This window comes from Triplophysa rosa, linkage group LG6 (genome assembly GCF_024868665.1).
Source record: "Triplophysa rosa linkage group LG6, Trosa_1v2, whole genome shotgun sequence".
NCBI lineage: Eukaryota > Metazoa > Chordata > Actinopteri > Cypriniformes > Nemacheilidae > Triplophysa > Triplophysa rosa.
In genome coordinates this window covers 25,630,379-25,653,387 of record NC_079895.1, presented here as the reverse complement: position 1 = coordinate 25,653,387, position 23,009 = coordinate 25,630,379, and the positions used below count along the sequence as shown (strand labels likewise).

At 38.6% G+C, this 23,009-nt stretch overlaps 1 protein-coding gene across 13 annotated transcripts in view; it reads left to right on the top strand.

The window, feature by feature from the left end:
- Window positions 1–22,458, top strand: part of fmnl2a (formin-like 2a) — a 49,555-nt gene extending 27,097 nt beyond the window's left edge. For 2 of the 13 annotated variants that reach the window (XM_057335536.1, XM_057335542.1), the window contains 21 exons: window positions 4,256–4,364; window positions 4,850–4,926; window positions 5,493–5,586; window positions 5,855–5,929; window positions 6,121–6,231; window positions 6,593–6,742; window positions 7,188–7,289; window positions 7,960–8,263; window positions 9,051–9,107; window positions 10,492–10,662; window positions 14,247–14,371; window positions 15,044–15,246; window positions 15,444–15,678; window positions 15,794–15,862; window positions 15,949–16,029; window positions 16,124–16,253; window positions 16,365–16,528; window positions 17,091–17,192; window positions 17,342–17,440; window positions 17,950–18,076; window positions 20,924–21,935. In XM_057335536.1, the coding sequence (XP_057191519.1) occupies window positions 4,256–4,364; window positions 4,850–4,926; window positions 5,493–5,586; window positions 5,855–5,929; window positions 6,121–6,231; window positions 6,593–6,742; window positions 7,188–7,289; window positions 7,960–8,263; window positions 9,051–9,107; window positions 10,492–10,662; window positions 14,247–14,371; window positions 15,044–15,246; window positions 15,444–15,678; window positions 15,794–15,862; window positions 15,949–16,029; window positions 16,124–16,253; window positions 16,365–16,528; window positions 17,091–17,192; window positions 17,342–17,440; window positions 17,950–18,076; window positions 20,924–21,135 (2,797 nt within the window). In that variant the 3' untranslated portion in view covers window positions 21,136–21,935. Of the gene's footprint in view, window positions 1–4,255; window positions 4,365–4,849; window positions 4,927–5,492; window positions 5,587–5,854; window positions 5,930–6,120; window positions 6,232–6,592; window positions 6,743–7,187; window positions 7,290–7,959; window positions 8,264–9,050; window positions 9,108–10,491; window positions 10,663–14,246; window positions 14,372–15,043; window positions 15,247–15,443; window positions 15,679–15,793; window positions 15,863–15,948; window positions 16,030–16,123; window positions 16,254–16,364; window positions 16,529–17,090; window positions 17,193–17,341; window positions 17,441–17,949; window positions 18,077–19,019 lie in introns of all 13 variants that reach the window. The other 11 variants (XR_008963114.1, XM_057335546.1, XM_057335541.1 and 8 more) reach the window with 11 other exon arrangements.
- Window positions 22,459–23,009: the final 551 nt, after the last annotated feature.

Genomic DNA, 23,009 nt, shown 5'->3' with positions numbered 1-23,009 from the left:
ATGCATATTTTAACGCTCTTTAAGTTGCAAAATGAAAATGAAAATGCATTCCCTGGATTGATTATATATGTTTAAGATAGCCAAGCAAAACTGTAGCAAAATGATCATTCCGATGTTATTTTCCCTAAATGCATTAACATTTACACAGCGCGCTGAGTGTTGCAAAATGCAATGTGGACTTGAAAATGCATTTCGAGCTGGCCACGCCCCGTCCCCAATACAGCGTCATTGCGTGAAGGCAGAGCCAGGTGCACGTGCGTTGAATTTTCATTTTGCACCTAATGTTGCACATGTGTTATTTTAAATGTTTATTTAAAGACATAATTGCATTGTCATTTTACATACTGCATTGCCATTTTGCAAATTGCATTTCAATTTGAAAATTGCTACCAATATGCTTCCATAGATTTAGAGCATTCAACAAGTCAGTAACAAACGGGTCTGTAAATTCATCCTGTGAATTTTATATTGACATGGAGTAGGAGTGTGTGTCCGATTGCAAGGAATGAGTACTGACTTCATGTGATTTCTGAAAGGCTCTTTTGTAAAGTCACAAGGTCTGTAAGTCTTTAAATGGCTTCGGAAATGGTGCACAGAACGAAAATAGGAACACGGTTGACATGTGTCTGTCTGGCTGTCTGACTGCTGACTCACAGCTTTTGTTTCTATAGTTCTGTCAAAGCAGAGAATAAACATCATATGAGTGTTAATACTGAAATCTATAGTGTTTATCGGTCTGGGTATGGGACTGAGCTATTCCCACGGAGCTGGAGTTGGATTAAGGCTTAAATCGTGAGAATTCTCCTCAGTTATGTTTTTCTGGTCATTTGTGTAATTTGTGTATAATTTACACTCGAAACACATAAATTCAAGATGCATACAAAATCTTCAATGCATCTTGAAATAAAAAAAGGCAAAGACACCAGTTTTCCAAAGTTTGACTTCATTTCTGGCCACTACTGTATATGTTTTTGTCATCCATGAATAACCAACATGTATGTCACAATCAGTGTTGGGTAAATTACTCTGAAAAAGTAATGAATTACTAGTTACTAATTATGAATTACACATTCGATAATGTAATTAGATTACTGTACAAGTTACTCTCTTCAAAAAGTATTTAATTACTTATTACTAATTACTTTCTATATTCTTCATCAACCTTGATGAGTTAAGTGATTCAAGGATAGACATGAACAGGCTCTTTTAATTCATTCAAATAAATAATATAAAACTACATAAAGTATTGTTATTAATTACAAATGTGAGAATTATACATTAAAGCACGGGTTTTAAAGTTAGACTTTGAATTTTGATGTCAATTCCTCTTCTGCACACACACGTTACACAAAGTATTTAGTTTAATTACATCAGAAGTAACTAATTAAATTACAGAAAAATAAGAGTAATCCCTTACTTTACCTTTTCGAGGGAAAAGTAATTAAATTACAGTAACTAATTACTTAGTAACTAGTTACACCCATCACTGGTCACAATCAAAAGTCTGTTAAGGTGAAGGTGTGTTTTGTTTTACAACACGGTAATTTGAGTAAACATCATTTCAGAATTTGACCCAAGACTTAACATGTTAAACCATTTTACAATGGAAAAATGACATCTTCCTCTAACCATCATTGGACAGAATTTGGCTACCTGTCAAACTTTTTTTACCTTTTTGCTCTGTCTACAGTCTGCTGTTTTGTGTTCCCATCTTCAGTAAAAGGCACATTGTTCTCATCTGTTAGATAGAGGAATCCCACCGTTGTTGTTGTTCTTCTTCTTCTTGACAGCCCCTTTATATGTGTTCCCATCTGTTTTCTGCTCTCTGTAATCATGGCTTGTTTCATAGCCCGTGTTATTTATTGTCTGCTAAATAGTTCAGAGGTTCTGCCATAATTTTGCTTCTTTGTGGTCCTTAGTAACCTTTAGGCGCAAGTCTTGTGCTGTATTTCATCAAGTTTAATGGTTAAATTATTATCATACTTCTCAATGCCGTTCTGAAGGACACAGGCACCTGCACAATGCCCAAAGTGCTCAAAGAAACAAGGGTATGTCTACGGCTTTAACCGTTAACATTCAGAGCTCTGTAGTTTTTGTGAATGCTATAATAAAAACCAAAGCACAAATGTTTCAGGACCAATACCACACACACAAAAGTGTCTTGTGATGTGTATAACAGAGGATTTGGCTGTTATTTGAAACTTTTTATTAAAGGAAATATTTCAGTTGGTTGTCCAACTATTATCCACAATTGTTATTTGCTTGCACCCAACTATTTATCATTAGTTTCAATTATTATAACATTAAAAGGCTAAGCCCTGAGGTTACTACATTGAGAAAATGTAGAGACCGTGTTATGAAATGCATAGCTGGAAGCATTCACTTTTGCATCGTCACAAAGAACCTGTTTAAGCGTGTGTGAAAAGATGTTTTGAAAGACCCGACAGATACACGTCAGGAATATTGTGTTCGCGAGCACATTCATTCATCCGGTTCTATGACGCAGACTTGAAACACACACACACACGGTCCTTGGTTTGACTCCCATAGTAGGAAAAATGACTTAATCATTTTTTTGTACTGTTGAACACAAAAGAAGATATTTTGAAGAATGTAGCGAACAGTTCTGTGGCGCTTTTGACTACCATTGTATTTTTTCCTACTATGGGAGTCAATGGGGGGCAAAATCTGTCTGGTTATAAGCATTCTTCCAAATATCTTTCTCTGTGTTCATCAGAACAAAGAAATTGATACAGATTTGAAACAACTCGAAGGTGAGTCAATGATGACAGAATTTTCATTTTTGGGTGAAGTTTCCCTTTAACGGGGCCATTCCATAGACTTCTATTGTATTTATACACAGCTAGTTATATACTATATATATAATACTATAACCTAACCCTAAATCACACTCTAACCCTAAAAGAAAACGTTCTATATTTTGACTATAAAAAAATTATATTTTTTTATCCGCGTTTTACAAACGAGGATGTCCCCAAAAGGAGCTTTCGCTCATATTTGTCGGGTGTTCCTTTTGGGTACAAATTTGTCCAAACTTTACAAATAAAGTGATAGTTCACCCCAAAATGAAAATTCCGTCATCATTTATCATTTCAAACCTTTATGACTTCCTTCCGCAGAACACAAAAGAAGATATTTTGAAGAAGGTTGGCAACCGAACAGCACTGGACCCCATTCACTTCTTTGTATGGCCACAAAACCAATGCAAGTGAATGGGGGCCAGTTAACAACATTCTTCAAAATATCTTCTTTGGTGTTCTGCGGAAGATAGAAAGTCACACAGGTTTAAAATGACGAGAGGGCGAGTGAATAGTGACAGCTATGAATCTTAAACACAGAAAGATCTCAGATTTCTTCAGATGTAAATAGTAGGATTAGTTGTCTGAGTTATAACAGACTTTAAGAACCACACACATTTGCTTGTGAACACTCTTAGTTCAGTTTGTGTTGCGTTTGTGTCTCAGCATTGAGCCCAAAACCTCCGCTCAGGCAGTTCTCTGTGTACTCGTGTATGTGTCATGCCCAGCTCATCTTGTGACGGTGCTGAAAAACGGCCTTTTGTGTTTGTTTGCTTGTGCGCACCTCCTCTAGTCTTCCTGGTGTGTGTATTTACACGCCTCTGTTTGTCTGAATGATTTTTCATGTGTTTGTTATTTAGCCATTGTTTATCAACGTGTATGATTTTCTACCTGTTTGTGTGTGCATGCTCTTTGTGCATTCTCTCTCTCTCTCTCTCTCTCTCTCTGCGCTGTGGGTCTCTGTTCTCACACATAAAAGCCTTTGGCTCGGGCCTGAGAGCTGGCATGCATGTCAATGCGCTGTTGTTGTGTTGTTGAGAGGTTGATATGTGTGCACAGAGCACTTTTACTGCTCTTTCACAATACAACTCCCGCCATCACACATATGCTGCTGGCAGAGCCGAGCATCGCTCAAAGCGACTGCCAGAAGTGTTTTCTTCTCTGTTCTAGATCTCTGTTTTTGAATATCAGGCCCACTGGTTTAGATCCAAATGTCTGGTCATGAGACGGATGCCAGAATGTTTATGTTTTGAGGACATTAAGCATGTATATTTTCCTGATTTGAGGATAGAAGATTATGTCATTACTCACCCCCTCATGCCGTTCCAAACTAGAGATCCAAAATACAAGAGAACGGATATTGCAGCTCCTTGAAACATTTATTTTTGTTGTTTTTGGAAGGTTTGGATTTGCAATTTTCTGCTTTTTTTCTTTAGGTGTAATACATTACCCAGCAGGAGAACGCTGAAGAATTCAAGATTAGTGTGTAAGAAAGACGATGTTCATGTCTGTATCATGTGCCTACGAGCCATCATGAACTACCAGGTACAACTCGCACGCACACACACACACACACACACACACACACGCACACACACACAGGCTTTGGTTGACTATCCCCGTGGGGACAGTCCATAGGCGTAATGTTTTTATACTGTACAAACTGTATATTCTATCCCCTATCCCTAACCCTATCCCTAAACCTAAAGATCATAGAACACTTTTTGCATTTTTAGATTTTAAAAAATATTGTTCTGTACAATTTATAAGCTTTTTTGGCTATGAGGACCTCAATTTTGGTCCCCACGGTGACACGAGTCCCCATGTGTTGGTGTGTATTCAGGTTTAGGTCCCCACCGGGATATACAAACATGAACACACACACACACACACACACACATGCATAACAACAATTAGTGAAAAGCGTTTTGGTCTGTGCAGATAGATCACGTTTTATGTTCAGTTAATAAATCTTAAACATCATGCTATGCTTACTAATGAGACCTCTCTCTCTCTTTCTTTTTTCGCAGTATGGCTTCAACATGGTGATGTCTCACCCACACGCTGTGAATGAAATTGCACTAAGTCTAAACAATAAGAATCCCAGGTAACCGATTGAGATGAAGTGAATGTGTCTCTGAAAGAGAGAGTAATAAAGCTTTCCCAGAATTCCCTCCTTTAATTTATTCTGTGACTCCTATAGCACAGTCATAAATACAGGGAATACCAGAAGAGACCCCTTAATCTTTCCCTTTCTGTGTGGGGGGGGGTATTGTAATCTATTTAGTGTATCAGTATAATTTTGGCGCAAATAATTGCCAATTTGTTGATTATTGAATATTTTGAATTGCTCCTTATTTTTTTCTGAGACACAAACGCTTCCTAAATGAAAGTAAACCCACAGCTGAAATCAGACGTCATTTGCACTTTTGTCACATTTTCTACACTGTTTGTGGCTGGAAAATCTGTGAAATGGATTTTAATATGGTTAAAGAGCTAAGAGCACCACACTCCCACTAGCTGGGAGCATCGTTGATTTACTAAAATATTTATTCAGGAAAAATGCGTATTGGACGTGTGGAATTGGTGTCTATGATAGGTGTGTACATAAGGTTAAATGATGTGTATAAATAAAAGGTTTAATGCGCGTGGTACCGCTCATTCCTGCTGCAGGACTAAAGCTCTGGTTCTTGAGCTGCTGGCTGCCGTGTGTTTGGTTCGAGGAGGCCATGAGATCATTCTGTCTGCCTTTGATCATTTTCAAGAGGTGTGTAGCAGTTTACATTTGTCACACACATGACAGCTTCGGTCATCCCTAATGTCATTATAGATCAAGTGTTGAACTTTGAAAGATGATTTCATTAAAGTTGGTTCATGTAGACTGTTCACTTTCTCATGATTAATTGCTCATGTCTAATAATAGGGAGGTTACTGAGATATTGTGAGGAGTGTTTGGCTCGTCATGGGTGTATTTGCACTGTCCAATAACTTATAAAAATCTCATGTAATAATCTGATTGTATAAACTCTTTACAGGTTTGTTCAGAAGAGCAGCGGTTTGAGAGACTGATGGAGTATTTCAAGAATGAAGATAATAACATTGACTTCATGGTATGTGCACTCATACGGCCGATGATTGAACAAAGTCTGACTTTTGAATTTGAATGTATATACGGTAAGATGCCATACGTTGCTAAACGTACGCTTTTATATTACATGCAGTGTGTTCCCAGAATGCACTGTACGTCACTTTGGATAAAAGCATCTTCCAAATGAATGTATATGTATTATTTGTCCAACAGGTGGCCTGTATGCAGTTCATAAACATTGTGGTTCATTCTGTGGAAGACATGAATTTTAGAGTGCACTTACAGTATGACTTCACAACACTGGGCCTGGATGAGTATTTGGACGTGAGTAAATGTGTTTTAAACACCGAGCTTTCTGTCTCTCATGTTTAATTTGAGCAAGATACCTAAATTAGGTCGAATATAGACAATTGACAATAAGTGATCCAATTTTAACGGACAAAATTAAAAATAGTCATTTAAAACAATAGCACATAATCGTGAAGAACAATAGCAAGATTGTGAGGGTGTCACATATGTTGGTGCCTGGACAGTCTGCACATTCCCCTTGAAAGTGAAGGGAGTCGTCTCAAATGTGTGTTGTACGGTACGTTTCATTTTATGTTAATCATTTTGGCTGTATTTAGTTGATTCTGTCAGAAAGTCTCAGTTGTGTTTTGATGGGTGTTTCTCCATCTCTCTGTAGAAACTGAAGCACACAGAGAGTGATAAACTGCACGTGCAGATTCAAGCGTACCTGGATAACGTGTTTGATGTCGGGGCTCTTTTAGAGGATGCAGAGACCAAGAACGCAGCGCTCGAGAGGGTGGAGGAACTCGAGGAGAATTTTTCTCATGTTCGTAGAGTGAATAATGTTTAATATTAATAATATGTGACACATGAGAACATTGGTGTTTGTCATTTTTAGTCAGTTTTCATTCACATTTAAACGAAGTCGAAGTCATATTTGAAAAACAACAAGCCTTAACATTCTCGAAAAGCAAGACCTCTGACCTACAAACAAACCCCTATCCATATTCTGACATGGGCCTATTTGTTAGATGGCAGTTTTAGTGTTTATGTTTTGCCTCAACTCAACAAAAGTTGCCATCTTAGTTTTTCCCCCTGCTCATCAGTAGGCAGTTTTCTGATAGGAAATATTTCTGAATTTGCATTCAACTTAACTCGTCTGTGATCATAAAAGTTACTGTTTGGTTTATGCTTTAAAATACGTAGGGTGACTTGTTGTTTATCCACGTCTCATTGGCTAAAGTCTTATTTCTTGCTGGCTTTCTTTCTAGCTAACAGAGAAGTTACAAGACACAGAGAACGAAGCGATGGCAAAGATTGTTGAGCTGGAGAAACAGCTCATGCAGAAAAATAAAGACCTGGATTCAATTCGGGTAAGATTCCTTACAATCGCGCTAGACATTCTTTAAAATAAAGCTTCAATGGTACTTTGCAGTGCAGTGTTTACGGTAGGTTCCCTGCATTTTTTTCCTCCTTTTAGATGGAAAAAGTTAATAGTAGGGCTGTCAAACGATTAATCGTGATTAATCGCATCCAGAATAAAAGTTTGTGTTACATACTATATGTCTGTGCATATTAATTTTGTATTTATAAACACATGCACATACATATATACATATTTAGCAAATATTGACCGTATATGTATTTACATTTACCAATCATTTGAATTATATATAAATGTTTATCATTTTTATATTTAATATTTTTCTTAAATACAGTATATACATGTTTGTGTATGTTTTTATGAATACAAAATTAATATGCACAGAACACGGACATATAATGTAAACACGCACTTTTATTCTGGATGCGATTAATCGCTTAACAGCCCTAGTTAATTGATTAAATAATACTATTCAACGCAGAGTTTTATTATATGTTTGACTAATAAAAAATAGTGAACTAAATATGTTGTGGAACGTGAAAGCTGCTTTCTGAGCAGTCCACAACATGCTTTTTACAACATCCTTGTTAATAGTCCACAGGTATTGGTTTTAATCTGTTGATACTTGCTTTAAAACCCTTGTTTTCTTATGATTACAGGAAGTGTATAAAGATGCCAACTCTCAGGTGAACACCCTGAGGCGGATGGTGAAAGAAAAAGATGAGGCCATTCAAAGGCAGTGCAACCTGGAAAAGAAGATCCATGAGCTGGAGAAACAAGGAACCATCAAAATCCATAAGAAAGGGGATGGGGACATAGCCATCCTGACATCCCCTCCTAATGGTCATCTGCCCGGTTCAGGGGGTGTGGCTGGAATGCCTAGTGAAGGCGTGGTCATTCATGGGGGTGTGGCTAACGGGGTGCCTGCACCTCCACCACCCCCTCCTCCTATGCCAGAAACAGGTGAGTGACCAGTCTTGATTCCATTTACTTGTGTGTTTGAGGTTAATCAGGTTTTATAATATAATTTAATCTTTAAACTGGACAAATGTCCACCTGATTTAAATGGATAGTTCACCCAAAAATTAGGGCTGTTCAACGATTAATCGCGATTAATCGCATACAGAATAAAGGTTTTATGTGTACATAATATACACTCACCTAAAGGATTATTAGGAACACCATACTAATACGGTGTTTGACCCCCTTTCGCCTTCAGAACTGCCTTAATTCTACGTGGCATTGATTCAACAAGGTGCTGAAAGCATTCTTTAGAAATGTTGGCCCATATTGATAGGATAGCATCTTGCAGTTGATGGAGATTTGTGGGATGCACATCCAGGGCACGAAGCTCCCGTTCCACCACATCCCAAAGATGTTCTATCGGGTTGAGATCTGGTGACTGTGGGGGCCATTCTAGTACAGTGAACTCATTGTCATGTTCAAGAAACCAATTTGAAATGATTCGAGCTTTGTGACATGGTGCATTATCCTGCTGGAAGTAGCCATTAGAGGATGGGTACATGGTGGTCATAAAGGGATGGACATGGTCAGAAACAATGCTCAGGTAGGCCGTGGCATTTAAACGATGCCCAATTGGCACTAAGGGGCCTAAAGTGTGCCAAGAAAACATCCCCCACACCATTACACCACCACCACCAGCCTGCACAGTGGTAACAAGGCATGATGGATCCATGTTCTCATTCTGTTTACGCCAAATTCTGACTCTACCATTTGAATGTCTCAACAGAAATCGAGACTCATCAGACCAGGCAACATTTTTCCAGTCTTCAACTGTCCAATTTTGGTGAGCTCGTGCAAATTGTAGCCTCTTTTTCCTATTTGTAGTGGAGATGAGTGGTACCCGGTGGGGTCTTCTGCTGTTGTAGCCCATCTGCCTCAAGGTTGTGCGTGTTGTGGCTTCACAAATGCTTTGCTGCATACCTCGGTTGTAACGAGTGGTTATTTCAGTCAAAGTTGCTCTTCTATCAGCTTGAATCAGTCGGCCCATTCTCCTCTGACCTCTAGCATCAACAAGGCATTTTCGCCCACAGGACTGCCGCATACTGGATGTTTTTCCCTTTTCACACCATTCTTTGTAAACCCTAGAAATGGTTGTGCGTGAAAATCCCAGTAACTGAGCAGATTGTGAAATACTCAGACCGGCCCGTCTGGCACCAACAACCATGCCACGCTCAAAATTGCTTAAATCACCTTTCTTTCCCATTCTGACATTCAGTTTGGAGTTCAGGAGATTGTCTTGACCAGGACCACACCCCTAAATGCATTGAAGCAACTGCCATGTGATTGGTTGATTAGATAATTGCATTAATGAGAAATTGAACAGGTGTTCCTAATAATCCTTTAGGTGAGTGTATGTCTGTGCACTGTGCGTATTTATTTTGTATTTATAAACACATACATGTGTATATATAACACAACATTTTATTCCGGATGCGATTAAGTAAGGGACAATCCACAGCTAGCCGTGCGTTAAAGGGTTTTAATGCACGACGTGGAGGCCAAGAACCACCCGACGCGAAACTTTTGCCAAGTTAAATCTTTTATTGATGTTTACAGTGAAATTTTAGATCAAACAGGTGAAAATTACAGTGATTTTTTCATTAAATTTCAAATGTAATCAAACTTACTGGAGCTACCTGTGCGTTAAAGGGTTTTAATGCACACCTTCCAGCCAATCAGAATCGAGTATTCAAAAAGACCATGGTATAATTGCGAATAATCGTTGAATACCAAAAATTGAAATTTTGCTGTTAATTAACTCACCCTAAGGCAGTGGTTCTTAAACTTTTTCGTTGTAAGACCCCTTTGTGTAGATACATCGCTTTGCACCCCCCCCCATATAAATACTTATAATCTTAAACTTAGAATTTTAATTAAACCAAAACATATTCAGTTATACAATGCTGGAACATCAATTCTTTTGGTTGGTGGTATTATTTATCTCATTTTTTGACTGCATAAAATCTATGGTAAATTTGTATATTTCATAAAATGCCACAAAATGTGTGGCCCCCTGGATCCATCTTGGGGCCACGGCCCCCAGTTTGAGAACCACTGCCCTAAGGCCATCCAAGATGTAGACCTTTTCTTCAGTAAAACAGTAAAGATGTTCAGCTGATCAAATTGAAGTCTGCGGGTATTTATCCTCCGTCTTTTATCCTTTCCAGTACCAAATGGTCCGTCTGCTTCCCCACCACCTCCACCTCCTCCGCCCCCTCCTCCTCTCCCAGGCCCTGCTGTGGATATATTTGCCCCTATGCCTCCACCTCCACCTCCCATGGCCCCTCCGCTTCCTGGCTGCGGTTCACCTACTGTCATCATGAACTCAGGGTTGGCAGGTAACAGCACCTACTCAACACTAACAGTCATGATCTAATGGTTTTATCATATTCTCAAAAGATTATCCAGCACAGCAAAACAGTGCCACCACAGGAAGATAATAACAAAGCCCAGTGATGTAGACTCAGATTTCAGGAGTCTGTCTTTGGGGTTCACGCATCAGTTAAGAGTTTCTTTATTTGCCGTTATACTGTCTCCAGTGTGAGATGGGCTGATAAGACGTGTGCTTGGTTTCCTGTAGCAGGTCTAATGTCTGAACAGGCTCAACAGAAGCACACACGTGATACTCTAAAGAAATATCGAGTCATAATAATCTCAGTTCTGTGATCATAGTGTCTTTTTTGACGGGTTGACTGAGCATGCATGCATCATTACTTTGTTTAATAATTGAAAATTATATTCATATATATATTTCTAAAAGGAACTGAGCACCATTTCTTTTTTATTTTATTTAGTGTATACATACTGTTTGTCGTGACGCAAATGAATTAAAAAGTTGAATGAAATATTTAGAGTCCTGTAAAAATCCAGTCCGTGAGTTTAGATCCAGTCAGATCTCTAAACGTGGCTTGTATGTTCCTAACCTCCTCTTTCTCTCTGGTTATTTCTGCTCTGCCTGTTGTGCCACCATAGAGGGACCCATCAAACTGTACTGTAGGTTTGAAGTGCCTCGTGTTGTGTTTGTGTCTTTTTTTTGTGTGGTCATGGTATTTCTAGTCTCAAAGTCAACTCAAGAGAGTTCCTCTGTAATCAGAACTGGTCAAACGGCTCTGGAGCCCCATTTCCAGCGACGTTGGTTGTTTCTCTGGAAGCCAAGCATGAAATGTGATTCCGTGTAGCAGGACTTTTCCGTACCATTTGAAAACCAAAGAGGAAAACCATTTTTTAGAACTCGTTTAGCCGAGGTCAGCAAATAACAGGACACTAATGCCAACCTATGAGACCACATGTTCCATAAGATGTAAGCTTGTATTCCTACAGTACACAGCTGTCAACTGCAACCTCATGGAAAACAAAACTGCAGTTTGGCATCAGATCCCAGTATCAACAAAATCATATCAAATTCCAGTTCAGGAGAAATTCGGAACTTTTCGTAGCCATTCTAGATGCTAATAAACATTTTCACCATGGTAATGTCCTTTTTATTTTGATTTATTAAATCTTGACTATCGCTGCTGTCCTTGTGATTTTTATTTCTTGCCATAATCATTAATAATAGTCACCCATTAAGTTTGCCAATGGGTTTTGCAAATATCTAACCAATCAAAAGTGTTAAAAAGTGCTTGTCAACTTCGACAACGCAGTGTTTAATCATTTAAAAAGTTCAGTGTTTTATCTATTTCCTGAAGAAATGCAAATTTGGACCTCTGAGGTTTCCAACGGACAGTGACGATATAATATAAAACAAGGCTGTGTCAAATACCATGTCCACACATCTGCGAGCATGTGTTTGACGGAGTTGTTTTTGCATGCTGCAACAGTGTGGCGTGCTGTTACAGGCGGCTGATCATCAGATATGGAAGGAGTTGCGTAAATTCAGGAATGCAGTTTCACACACACTCAGAGTTTAGCCCAATTCACTGGCCTCACTCTCCGCAAGGTCCAGGATCACCTCATCACAGATATTACCCATAATCCTCTGCCTGCATCCAGCTGGACTCCTTTGTCACCTCCGACAAAGTCCGTTGACAGACGTCGTGCCACTCGGCGGCCGTGTTGCCACTCGGCGGCCGTGTTTGCAACGCCTCGGGTCCACAGTCCTATCCACTTGAATGGGGGAAGGCAGATATTTTTCAAATCGCTGGCAAAAATCACAATTAAACAGCATATGTTTTATCAATAATTAAACCTGACATGAACTGTATCGTAGCTTGGGTTTGCTAAGCTTAAATTGCGCTAAAAATCACCTTTTTCGAGATCGCTTCATCTGCAAGAGCCCCGCCCCAGAGAATCGTCAGTCAATACTGATTTCGCTGGAAGGCGGGACTTACTTCGCTAGAGCGGCCATGTTGAGCATTGCGTTGCTCCCCATTCGTTGTAATGGCAGTGGCGCATCTTGTTAATATTGATGTCTTTGCCTTAGATCTGAGATTATCACAAACTGTTGATCCAGCCTAAGTCAAGCGTGTCAGGGTTTACAGACCAGAGTTATTTACTCAACAGTATATTTGGAGGTGTTTTTTAAAGTTAAGAGAGGAAACCATCACATGACTCGTTCTCATATCGAGACTCGGTTTGAGTCACATCCTCATTGAGTGTTAACTTAAGAACAGGAATGAGTGTGTCTATGGCTCATTTCCTAAACACGGAGGACAACGCCATTGCTCAGCTTTTATTGCTCAGGAGATTGAATGGTTTTTTTTTAGCAAATATTTCATGCAAGTTGTCTTTTGTTATCTAATTTGCACTCCAAACGTTCTAAAATGCACATATGTTGTTTAAAGTGATTAAAAAGTAAAGTTCTGTCATCATTTGCTTGCCTTCATGTCATTTCATACCTGTGTAAATAGAAAGATATTTGGAAGAATGTTAGCAAATTTCAATTCTGTGACATCATTGACTGCCATAGTAGGAGAAATTAAATATGTAGTCAAAGGTGCCCCAGAACTGTTTGCGTTCATATAATCGACAAAATATCTCACTTTGTGTTAAACAGAACAAAAAAATATAAAATATTTTTTTCCTACTATGGTAGAGGATGATGAAATTGCTAACATTCTTACAAATATCTTTCTTTGTGTTTAACAGAACAAATAAATGTATATAGGTTTGAAACAGTAAATTGATGACAGAATTTTCATTTTTGAGTGAACTATTTAATTGTTTGGGACAAACTCAGTTTTTGGACCTCGGTGTTTTTATTAAATCCTGCGTACAGCATACAACATGTATTATGTAAACACAAAACTTTTATTCTGGATGCCAACGCACTTTGTTGTTTTTTCTCAAAAATCTATTTGGAAATAAGAGCAAGAAAACACAAAAATGAGACAATTATTCATAAAATGGCTGTGCATTTACCTCAAAATGTGTTCGCAGACAATTGTCTCTTGGCAAAATGAAGCACATCTTTTTGAGTCATAGTACACATTCATAGTACATTTAGAATATTTCAATATCACATTTTCTGCACCGCATTTCCATAATATAAGAATATCAGTCCTTGTACACCTGTTTCAGAGATGTGACAATACAACTGAATTGAATTCAATGGAGAACACAAAACAGATTACTGGGTTTATCTCAGTTTAAATATCATCTCACTCGAGAAGCATCAGACCGCATTTGCCCTTCATTGAAGCTTACTGCTGTCTAAGAGAAACACTTGAGATTATTAAAGGGAAATTACGTTTTTACTTTTTTATTTGTCTTCCTACTGGAGTTGACAGTTCCACATCCTCTTAGTGTCACATAAGGGCCACACGTGTATGTTTAGGTGACGTTGTAATGCAGCATGTTTCCACCTCACATCTCTCACATGCATCAGATAAACTCTGTGTGTTCTGTTCACAGCCACAAGAAATCACGTTGAATGTGGTGTATTTGTATGAGTGTCTGATATCACTGTCATGTTATCATCTAGCTGTAAAGATTAAGAAACCCATCAAGACCAAATTCCGTATGCCGGTGTTTAACTGGGTGGCGCTGAAGCCCAACCAGATCAACGGCACCGTGTTCAATGAAATCGATGATGAGAGAATCCTGGAGGTGAGCTTGATTCACACACTGAAGGTTTTTTCAACACATTTATTTCTTTTTTTTGTGATTTGTAATATTATTGACAAAACATCAACAAACAGCATGTTTTGTTACACAGTACATAAAAAACATTCAAGCTGATATATAAATACTGTACTATATTCAACGTAAAATTGCAAACATTAAAGTGTGGGAACAAAAGATGCATTCTATCTAAAAGCGAATGCTCACCCAGACCTGCCTGAAACGCCTCGTGTATCCACACCCCCACAAATCTACCTCAGTTGGTGGTATGATTTGACTAAGACCGCCCAAATGTCTACGCAAGTAAGGTGGGCGTACCTGTCAGTACAATTGAAGAGGAACCTGATGTTCCAAATATGGTAAGAGGCGGTACATTTCCCTCACATGCTTGCAGTATTCCACCAATCACTACGCACTGGTTAACTGGCCAATCATAGCACACCTCGCTTTTCAGAGCCATGAGCTTTGTTTAAAATCTGCGCGTTTCAGAGAGGCGGAGCAAAGAGGAGATACAAACATGCACGGTGTGTGGAAAATACAGCGTTTTTGAACCTTAAATCGTGTTTACACATTGCATTACATCTACAACAAACCATAATGTTCGTTTTAGCCGTGTCATATGACCCCTTTAATGTTGACTACTGTCTTTGTGTTCAGGATCTGAATGTGGACGAGTTTGAAGAGATGTTTAAGACAAAAGCACAGGGACCAGCCATAGACGTCACCTCCAGCAAACAAAAGACCTCTCAGAAAGGAGCAAATAAAGTTTCACTTCTGGATTCCAACAGGTGTAAAAACCTGGCCATTACATTGAGAAAAGTGGGCAAGACGCCAGAGGAAATCTGCAGAGCCATTCAAATGTAAATGACAACACTCTTCGCTAGTTGACTTGTAGTCGTACTGTCATGTTTCTTATAGATGCATGCATTTTTGTCAGTGTAGACATATAAAACGGTACAATATCTAGATGTTTATAACTGTATTCAACACTCTAAACAGAAGTGACAACTGTATTCTGTTGCTTCATCATAAGGCTTCGCTTTTGTTTACCCATCAGGTTTGACCTGCGGACGTTGCCGGTGGATTTCGTGGAGTGCCTGATGAGGTTCATTCCGACAGAAGCTGAGCTAAAAGTTCTGCGGCAGTATGAGAAGGAACGCAAACCTCTGGAGAACCTGACGGATGAGGATCGCTTCATGATCCAGTTCAGCAAGATAGAGCGCCTCATGCAAAAGATGACTATCATGGCATTCCTGGGGAATTTCATCGAGATCGTTCAGATGCTCACCCCGGTAAATGACACTAAACCGCAGCTGACAATACCAAAGTGACAAAAGTATTGCGGGGAATATTCAGAAACTCTCTCTAATTGGTGTTTAAACGTTTTCTCTCTTTCTGTTCCAACAGCAACTTCACGCCATCATTGCAGCATCTGTATCTATCAAGTCCTCCCAGAAACTCAAGAAGATTCTGGAAGTGAGTGTTTAACTTTGGTTCCAATGCACTTTCAGAAAGACAGAACATGTTTTTTACCCGAGTCTCTCGCTGTTTCTCCCTCTCAGATTGTCTTGGCTCTGGGAAACTACATGAACAGCAGTAAAAGGGGGGCGGTTTACGGCTTTAAACTGCAGAGTTTAGACCTGGTAAAACGATAGTTTTTTATTATAACCTACTGTACCCACACTGTATTTGTCTGTTGTGATGGTATTTACTCTACTGTTTACACTTGGTTTCCAGTTATTAGACACCAAATCAACCGACCGCAAGATCACACTTCTGCACTATATTGCGAATGTAGTGAAGGAAAAATACCAGCAGGTGTCGCTCTTCTATAATGAGCTGCACTATGTTGAGAAAGCCGCAGCAGGTATAAAACACACATTTGATTTTATACACTGTAAATGGGGCACATTATATCGTTTGGTTGTCATATCAGAAGGACGGGCATAACTACGAGTTCTTTCTCTGTGTTCTTCAGTTTCGCTGGAGAACGTGTTATTGGATGTGAAGGAGTTTCAGAGAGGCATGGATTTGACGAGAAGAGAATATAGTATGCATGGCCACAATACACTGCTTAAAGATTTCATACAGCAAAATGAGAACAAACTGAAAAAACTTCAGGATGATGCCAAGATTGCTCAGGTGCTGATAACACAACACAAAACATGACCAACAACGCAGAACATTCATCCTGAAATGTAACGATAAAAACATGCCGATAAAGTCTTTGAAGAAATTTGTGCATTGCGGTATAAAATGTAGTGTAACTTCAGAAAGATAAATTAGGGGTGTCACAATATACCGGTATTGACAATAACCGCAAGTATCGAAATCGTGTTAATTCTACACATATCGTAATATCGTAAACTATTCGGCACCCATTAGAAATTTCGCCATAACAGTTACAATGGTTACAAACTCTTTCTCTGCCCTCGTACACTTTTATTTTAAGTGCGATTCATTGACCAAATAACAGACAAAACACAAAATAATAAATGAATTTCACTGATGGCATCATTTACAGTATTTCTTTTTATAAACATTTTGATAAATATAGAGATAATATCGTTATCGAGATTTTTTTTGGGGGGGGCCCTTGGTGACAGCCCTAATGAAAATTAATATGAATGGTTTCATTTGTACTTTTGAAAACACTGACTGTATTGATTCTGAGTAACTGAACTGGTTATTTATTTTTATTTAGGACGCTTTTGATGAGGCGGTCAAGTTCTTTGGTGAAAATTCAAAAACGACACCACCGTCTGTGTTCTTCCCAGTGTTTGTGCGCTTTGTGAAGGCGTACAGGGTAAACCGATATCATTCTCTCATTTCATCCAAATATATAAACTGTAACTATTTATAAGAGACGTGACATCAGCATTAAAATGAAAACTTGTTAGAAAGTGCCTTGAAAGCCATTTTGATAACTGATGCAGATTTTCTCTCTTTTTCCAGCAAGCAGAGGAGGATAATGAACAGAGGAAAAGACACGAGCAGATGATGATGGAGAAACTGATAGAGCAAGAGGCCATGATGGAACAAGAGGACCAGAAGGTAAAGAGAGAGGGGAAATTATAGCTTCAGAAGTCTTTGATGTGGTGTATGGCGCAGAAGTCTGAAAGTAAACATTTAGGTGTCTGCAGGGTCCAAAATGAACAGTCAGCGAGTGCCAAATGTAAAAATAGACTTAAAAATACAGTTACTTGTAAGTTGGCTGGTACATTTATGAGCAACATACAGTAACAACACACATCAGTGGAATTATGGGAACAGTGTTCTGATATACGCTGAAACACCCTCTGAAATAGCCATCTGGGGCCGTATTCACAAACTTTTTATTTTACCACCAAGAGTGCTCCTAATTAGATAAAATGTTTCCTTTTCTAATATATTCACAAAACTTGATTTTTGAGAAATTTTCTAAATCAAACAGATCAAATGTGTATTTTGCATTTATTTACTCCGAAGTATATATGGCCGGTACGTTTTCTCAAATTACCCTGCATTTGGAGGTTACATTTAGCATTAATTGTGGCGTGTTATGCGTGTGAATGTGTGTTCAGTCTCCCTCTCATAAGAATAAACGGCAGCAGCAGCAAGACCTGATCACTGAGCTGAGAAGAAAACAGGTGAAGGACAGTAGACATGTGTATGAGGGTAAAGATGGAGCCATTGAGGACATCATCACAGGTATGACATACATAGACTCATGGGGGTGAGGGTCCTAAAGTCAGGCTTTAAACTATCATTTTTGGTGTGAGTCACTAACCAGCTCTCAGTGACTGGTTTGAAGTTTCTGTCTGAAAGCTTTACTGCTCAATAACACTTTACTAACCTGGTTATTACTGGCTAAGAATGTCTGCGCATGTGCGCTTATATTGCTTAACGCTCTGAGATGGTGATTTATCATACATTGATTTTAAAAGAGTCCTATAATATTTTTTCAGGCATGCTATTATTTTTATTATTTGTAACATTAAATATGTTGATGTGTAATATTACTGTTTTAGACAATGTTTTAATGTGTAAAATGTTGGGAGTTTTCGGAAGGATACGCTAAACCCTTGAATTGGGTTATTTTGGTGTTTAGAAAAAGTAGTATTAATGTAATGCAAAAAAATCCTTAGTCTGACTAGATGGGCCAAGTTTCTGAAAACGAAATAAACGCCACGTGTCGCCTTCATTTAGCCGACGCAAAAAAAAACGTTTTTTCTGAAATTGGGAGGATATTTTGAATTTCTAACATCAAACTTTTATTAGAAATGAATGTTTTAAAACTTTTTTTACTTCAAATGAAAATTCGTAATTTTAATGATATGACCCCTTTAAAACATTCAGTTGTAACAATGAAATACATGAACATTATTCTGAATAGCTATGCATATCTACATAGAATTATTCTGTCAATTAAATTGCAGTTGTATATACTTTCTGACTAACACGGACTATTTTAGAGCTGAATGTCATATACATTGTTTATATCAAAGCTTTATGTAATAACTGTTAGTTTCGTAGGATTCAGGATTGTGGTAGATGTTGTGCTATAGAAAGTGCTAACCATGTGCTTGTTGCTCTGGCAGTTAAACCCTGTGTTGTGTTGTGTTGTTTGTGTGTGTATTTTGTCTGGACGCAGTGCTGAAGACTGTCCCCTTTACCGCGCGCACGGCCAAACGGAGCTCGCGTTACTTCAACGAGGAGCTCCACTTCTAAAGCTTAGACTCTGTCTCTCTCTTGAAGGTCGCTGGATAAAGCTGCTCTCTTTTATTCTCTTTCTCCTTAATTGTGTGTGTGTCTTTCACAGCCCTTCTCATTGTGGGTTTCCGTGTGATATGATGTCATGAGCCTGCTCACAATTCTTTTACAGCCAAACTCTTGCTATCTTGCATGAAGGGGGGTTTGGGGAGGGAAGGACGGATATGATGTCATCGCCGTTTTGTACTGCATGGAGTGGGTCATCAAGAATTAACTGTCACACAAAACCAAGAGAAAACATAACGTCACAAATAACCAAACACATTTGAAATGCGTGTCGGGGTGTCTGCGATCTGTGCAGTGAGTTTCGCTTTTAAAATCAAGGTTTTTGTTTGTTAAGAGCGCCCTCTGTCGTTTGAACTGTAGAATGCGGCAAACGCATAAATTGTCCACATTGTATTGTGGGTCGTTTTAATCTCGTATCGTTTAAGGTATAAAAGAAAAAAGTCTGTAGATGAATGATTGATCTATTTTTCATTTGCAAAAGCAACTGCATTTGTCACAATCAATGTAACATCCTTAAATTTGTTATAATGTTTTGAAGTGTGTTTGGCATAGTCGTGACATTATGATTTGCTCATGTGTTCATCATGTGAGTATATTATGTCATTGATAACTTTGTATATAACAGTGTATTTGCTATATTCTGGTTTTGTTCCTTCACTCATTTCCCATCATCTTAACCTGCTCTAGACATCTCATGTCACCTGACCTCATGAAGCACGATGACATATGATTGTTTGCTTTTTTAAGGGTGTTTGGCACGTTTGCGTCATTGGCTGTCTGCCCTCGCATGATGTAAAGGCCATTTCTTGTTCACTTGCATTGCTGTAGCCCAGTTCAGTGGGTGAATCTCACACAAACTGCACTTTTATAAATACACCCACCACCAAATGATATTATAATATTATATTATTCATTTATTATGGTGAGATATTGTGAAATAATAATAATAATAATGGATTTTCTTTAAATGACACTGTTCGTCTAGCGAGTTGAGCTCAGAGTGCTTCACATATCAGTAAATAAAAAGATTAGGAAAGATATTCCATCTCAAATGAACAAAAAAGAAAGATGATATAAATATTTAAGGTACAATCATTTCAGTACTATAATATGAAAATATGATATATTAATAATTGTAGAATTTGTACTTGGGTAGTTTACAAAAAAAATGTACGTGTGTCCTATGTCAGCAAAAAATGTTGAAAAAACGATGAAGTTAATCTTTTTATGTATACATATAATAATATTAACAGTTTGTTTTCGAAATTTTTGCTGTCACACCATTTACGGTTTATTTGTCAATTACTTACCTATCAACTGCTTTCATTTTAGAAATAATTCCATGACTGTATTACAGTATTGAGTTTAGTCACAATAATAAATATGGGTGTGGATGCGCGTCATGATCCTCCTAAAACAGGCTTGATGAGATTCACCCACATGTCCTTCAATGTGCATACCTGCATGAGCTTAACGTGTGTCCTGGCTCTTCTGGGAAGTTTCTGTGGTGACCTGTCGTTTTTTACTGTTTAAATATAAAGTGATCAAACAGACATCAGTGTTTGCTTTGCTGTATTTGGACGCTGAAGTCATTGTGCAGAGCAGTTTGAGTCTTAGAGTTCATTACCGCAGTATCAGCAGCGCTTCTGCCATCCATAACACCCTACCTGTGACCTTTCACCTTTCCTGTTTGAGCCCTGGGCAGCTTGGCTCGCCGTGCCGTGTCATGACCGGTGTCCGGTCCAGTCTAACCTCCATTTTTGTCTCCTCTCCACTCAGCCTTAAAGAAGAATAATATCACTAAATTTCCCAATGTGCACTCGAGGGTAAGGAACTCTTCCAGTAGTACCTCAGTGGATGCTACTCAGACCTGGCAAGCATCTCTCTCTTCATTTTTTTTGATCATTTACAAAATCTCCCTTCATCACATACCACTTTCTTTCCAAAAATCCTTTACGTTCTTTCTTTCGATCCGTCTATCTTTTCTTTGAAACACACATCAGGGCTGTTGAAGTCTCCAGGTAACCGATTCACGCTCAAAGATATTTGACTCTTCATCTGTGCCATTTAGAACTTGAATTGGGCCTCAAAGTGTATTTACACACTTAAGTCAAACTTGACACACTTATGGAATAGTTCACAATCTTTCATTATTTACTCCCCCCACGTGTTATTCCAAACTTGAATGACTTTCGTACTTCTGCAGAACACAAAAGACATTTTATACAATGTTCATAACCAAGCAACACTGGACACCATTGACTTTAATTGGATGGCCATATTTCTAAAAATATCTTGTTAAAAAAATGTTGCAAGAATTTAATATTTTGTGTGAATTACAATGAGAGTCAACACACAGACGACTAAGAAAAATGACGTAGTTCTGAGAAAAGTCATATGGTTTGATGTGTTTTAGCTAATATGAAAAAATACTTTTAAGGAGGACTTAGGAGTGCAAATGGACTTTTGGGGCCACTGTACCTTAGATTCGTGTAGTTTCAAATGAACATTTTGGATTTCCTTTATTTCTCATCAGAAAACGTGTTTCTTTAATAATGTAGGTGTGAAGATGAAATACATCATTTAGAATCTCAAGCTGCTTTGCCCAGTTGACCACCAGCATGTCCAGAGTATCTGAGCAGATATTTGACCTGACGTCTTTTGTTCCTCCTGGGTCAGATCTAAGAAACCAGCCTTACAGGCGAGCCGATGCCGTCAGGAGGAGCGTGCGGAGGCGATTTGATGATCAGAACTTGCGGCCAATCAACGGTCCAGAGATGGCCATGTGATGAGGGCAGAGTGAATGTGATTGGATGGGCAAGAGGAGCTCTACTGCTTCGGAGGACAATAATGGGCGGGATATGGAAATCAGAGCAACTTTTTGCAAGCCAAGTGCCTAATTTTATCATCTGTCAGGTTTTGGATCATCGGTGTTTTTAGTCGTTTTATTCGTTTTTATGGCACACAGAATCTTGAGCTGTCCTTTATACAGAACAGCTGATGGTGTTGTGTTTTTATGGAAACACTGTCTAACCAGACTTCACCAGAATATATTTCAAAACACGACACCTTGAATCAAAGCATGGGACCAGATGCTAAAATAAAAGATGGAGCAGCCGGAGATGTCCACGTACACAAGTCACGTTTATGGACAACTTGTCATCTGTTTTGCTCATTCCTAATCAGAACACGTTTAAAGCACTTTTATACGTCCTGAACATTACAGTCACGATGGAGTTGCAGAGGCGAAGAGACAGAGAAACAGATTTAAAAGGCAGTGAAGAGGGAGTCCGGTCAAGTAGAATATGGTGAAGGACCGATGCTAAGATTGACGTTTTTGTTTCACAGGTAGCTCTGTGTTTTTGAAGGACTTTAAAATTGTGATGTAAAATGATGCGCAAGGAAAGTTCAAAGTAATCTTCAAACCGAAGCGTTTAAATGCGATACAAAAACACCGAAGTACAGAAGCAAGACTCTCAAACATTTCTGAACTCTTTGTTTGAGCACTTTTAAAAGGCTATTTCATTGACAAATTCAAAGAATTGTACTGGTTATGCACTTACCGTTGACGTCTAGAGGGAACAGCACCAATAAACATTGTGTAGAAATAACAAACATGGAGTGTTAACGCGAGAGTAGTCTGATGAAATCACTCACTAACATTGTCTTTGCGGTTATCAGCAGATCATTTGTATAGAATCCCCATATGAATTACATTGGTGATTGATAACCACATGTTATTGTCTAAGAATTTAACCCCAAAATTCTTTGAATGAGTTTAAGGCATTTGACATTGCCTAGTGCATTAACTGTGGATCGGAAATATGACCACTGAAGCAAATTTGGCACACTTGATTCATACAAG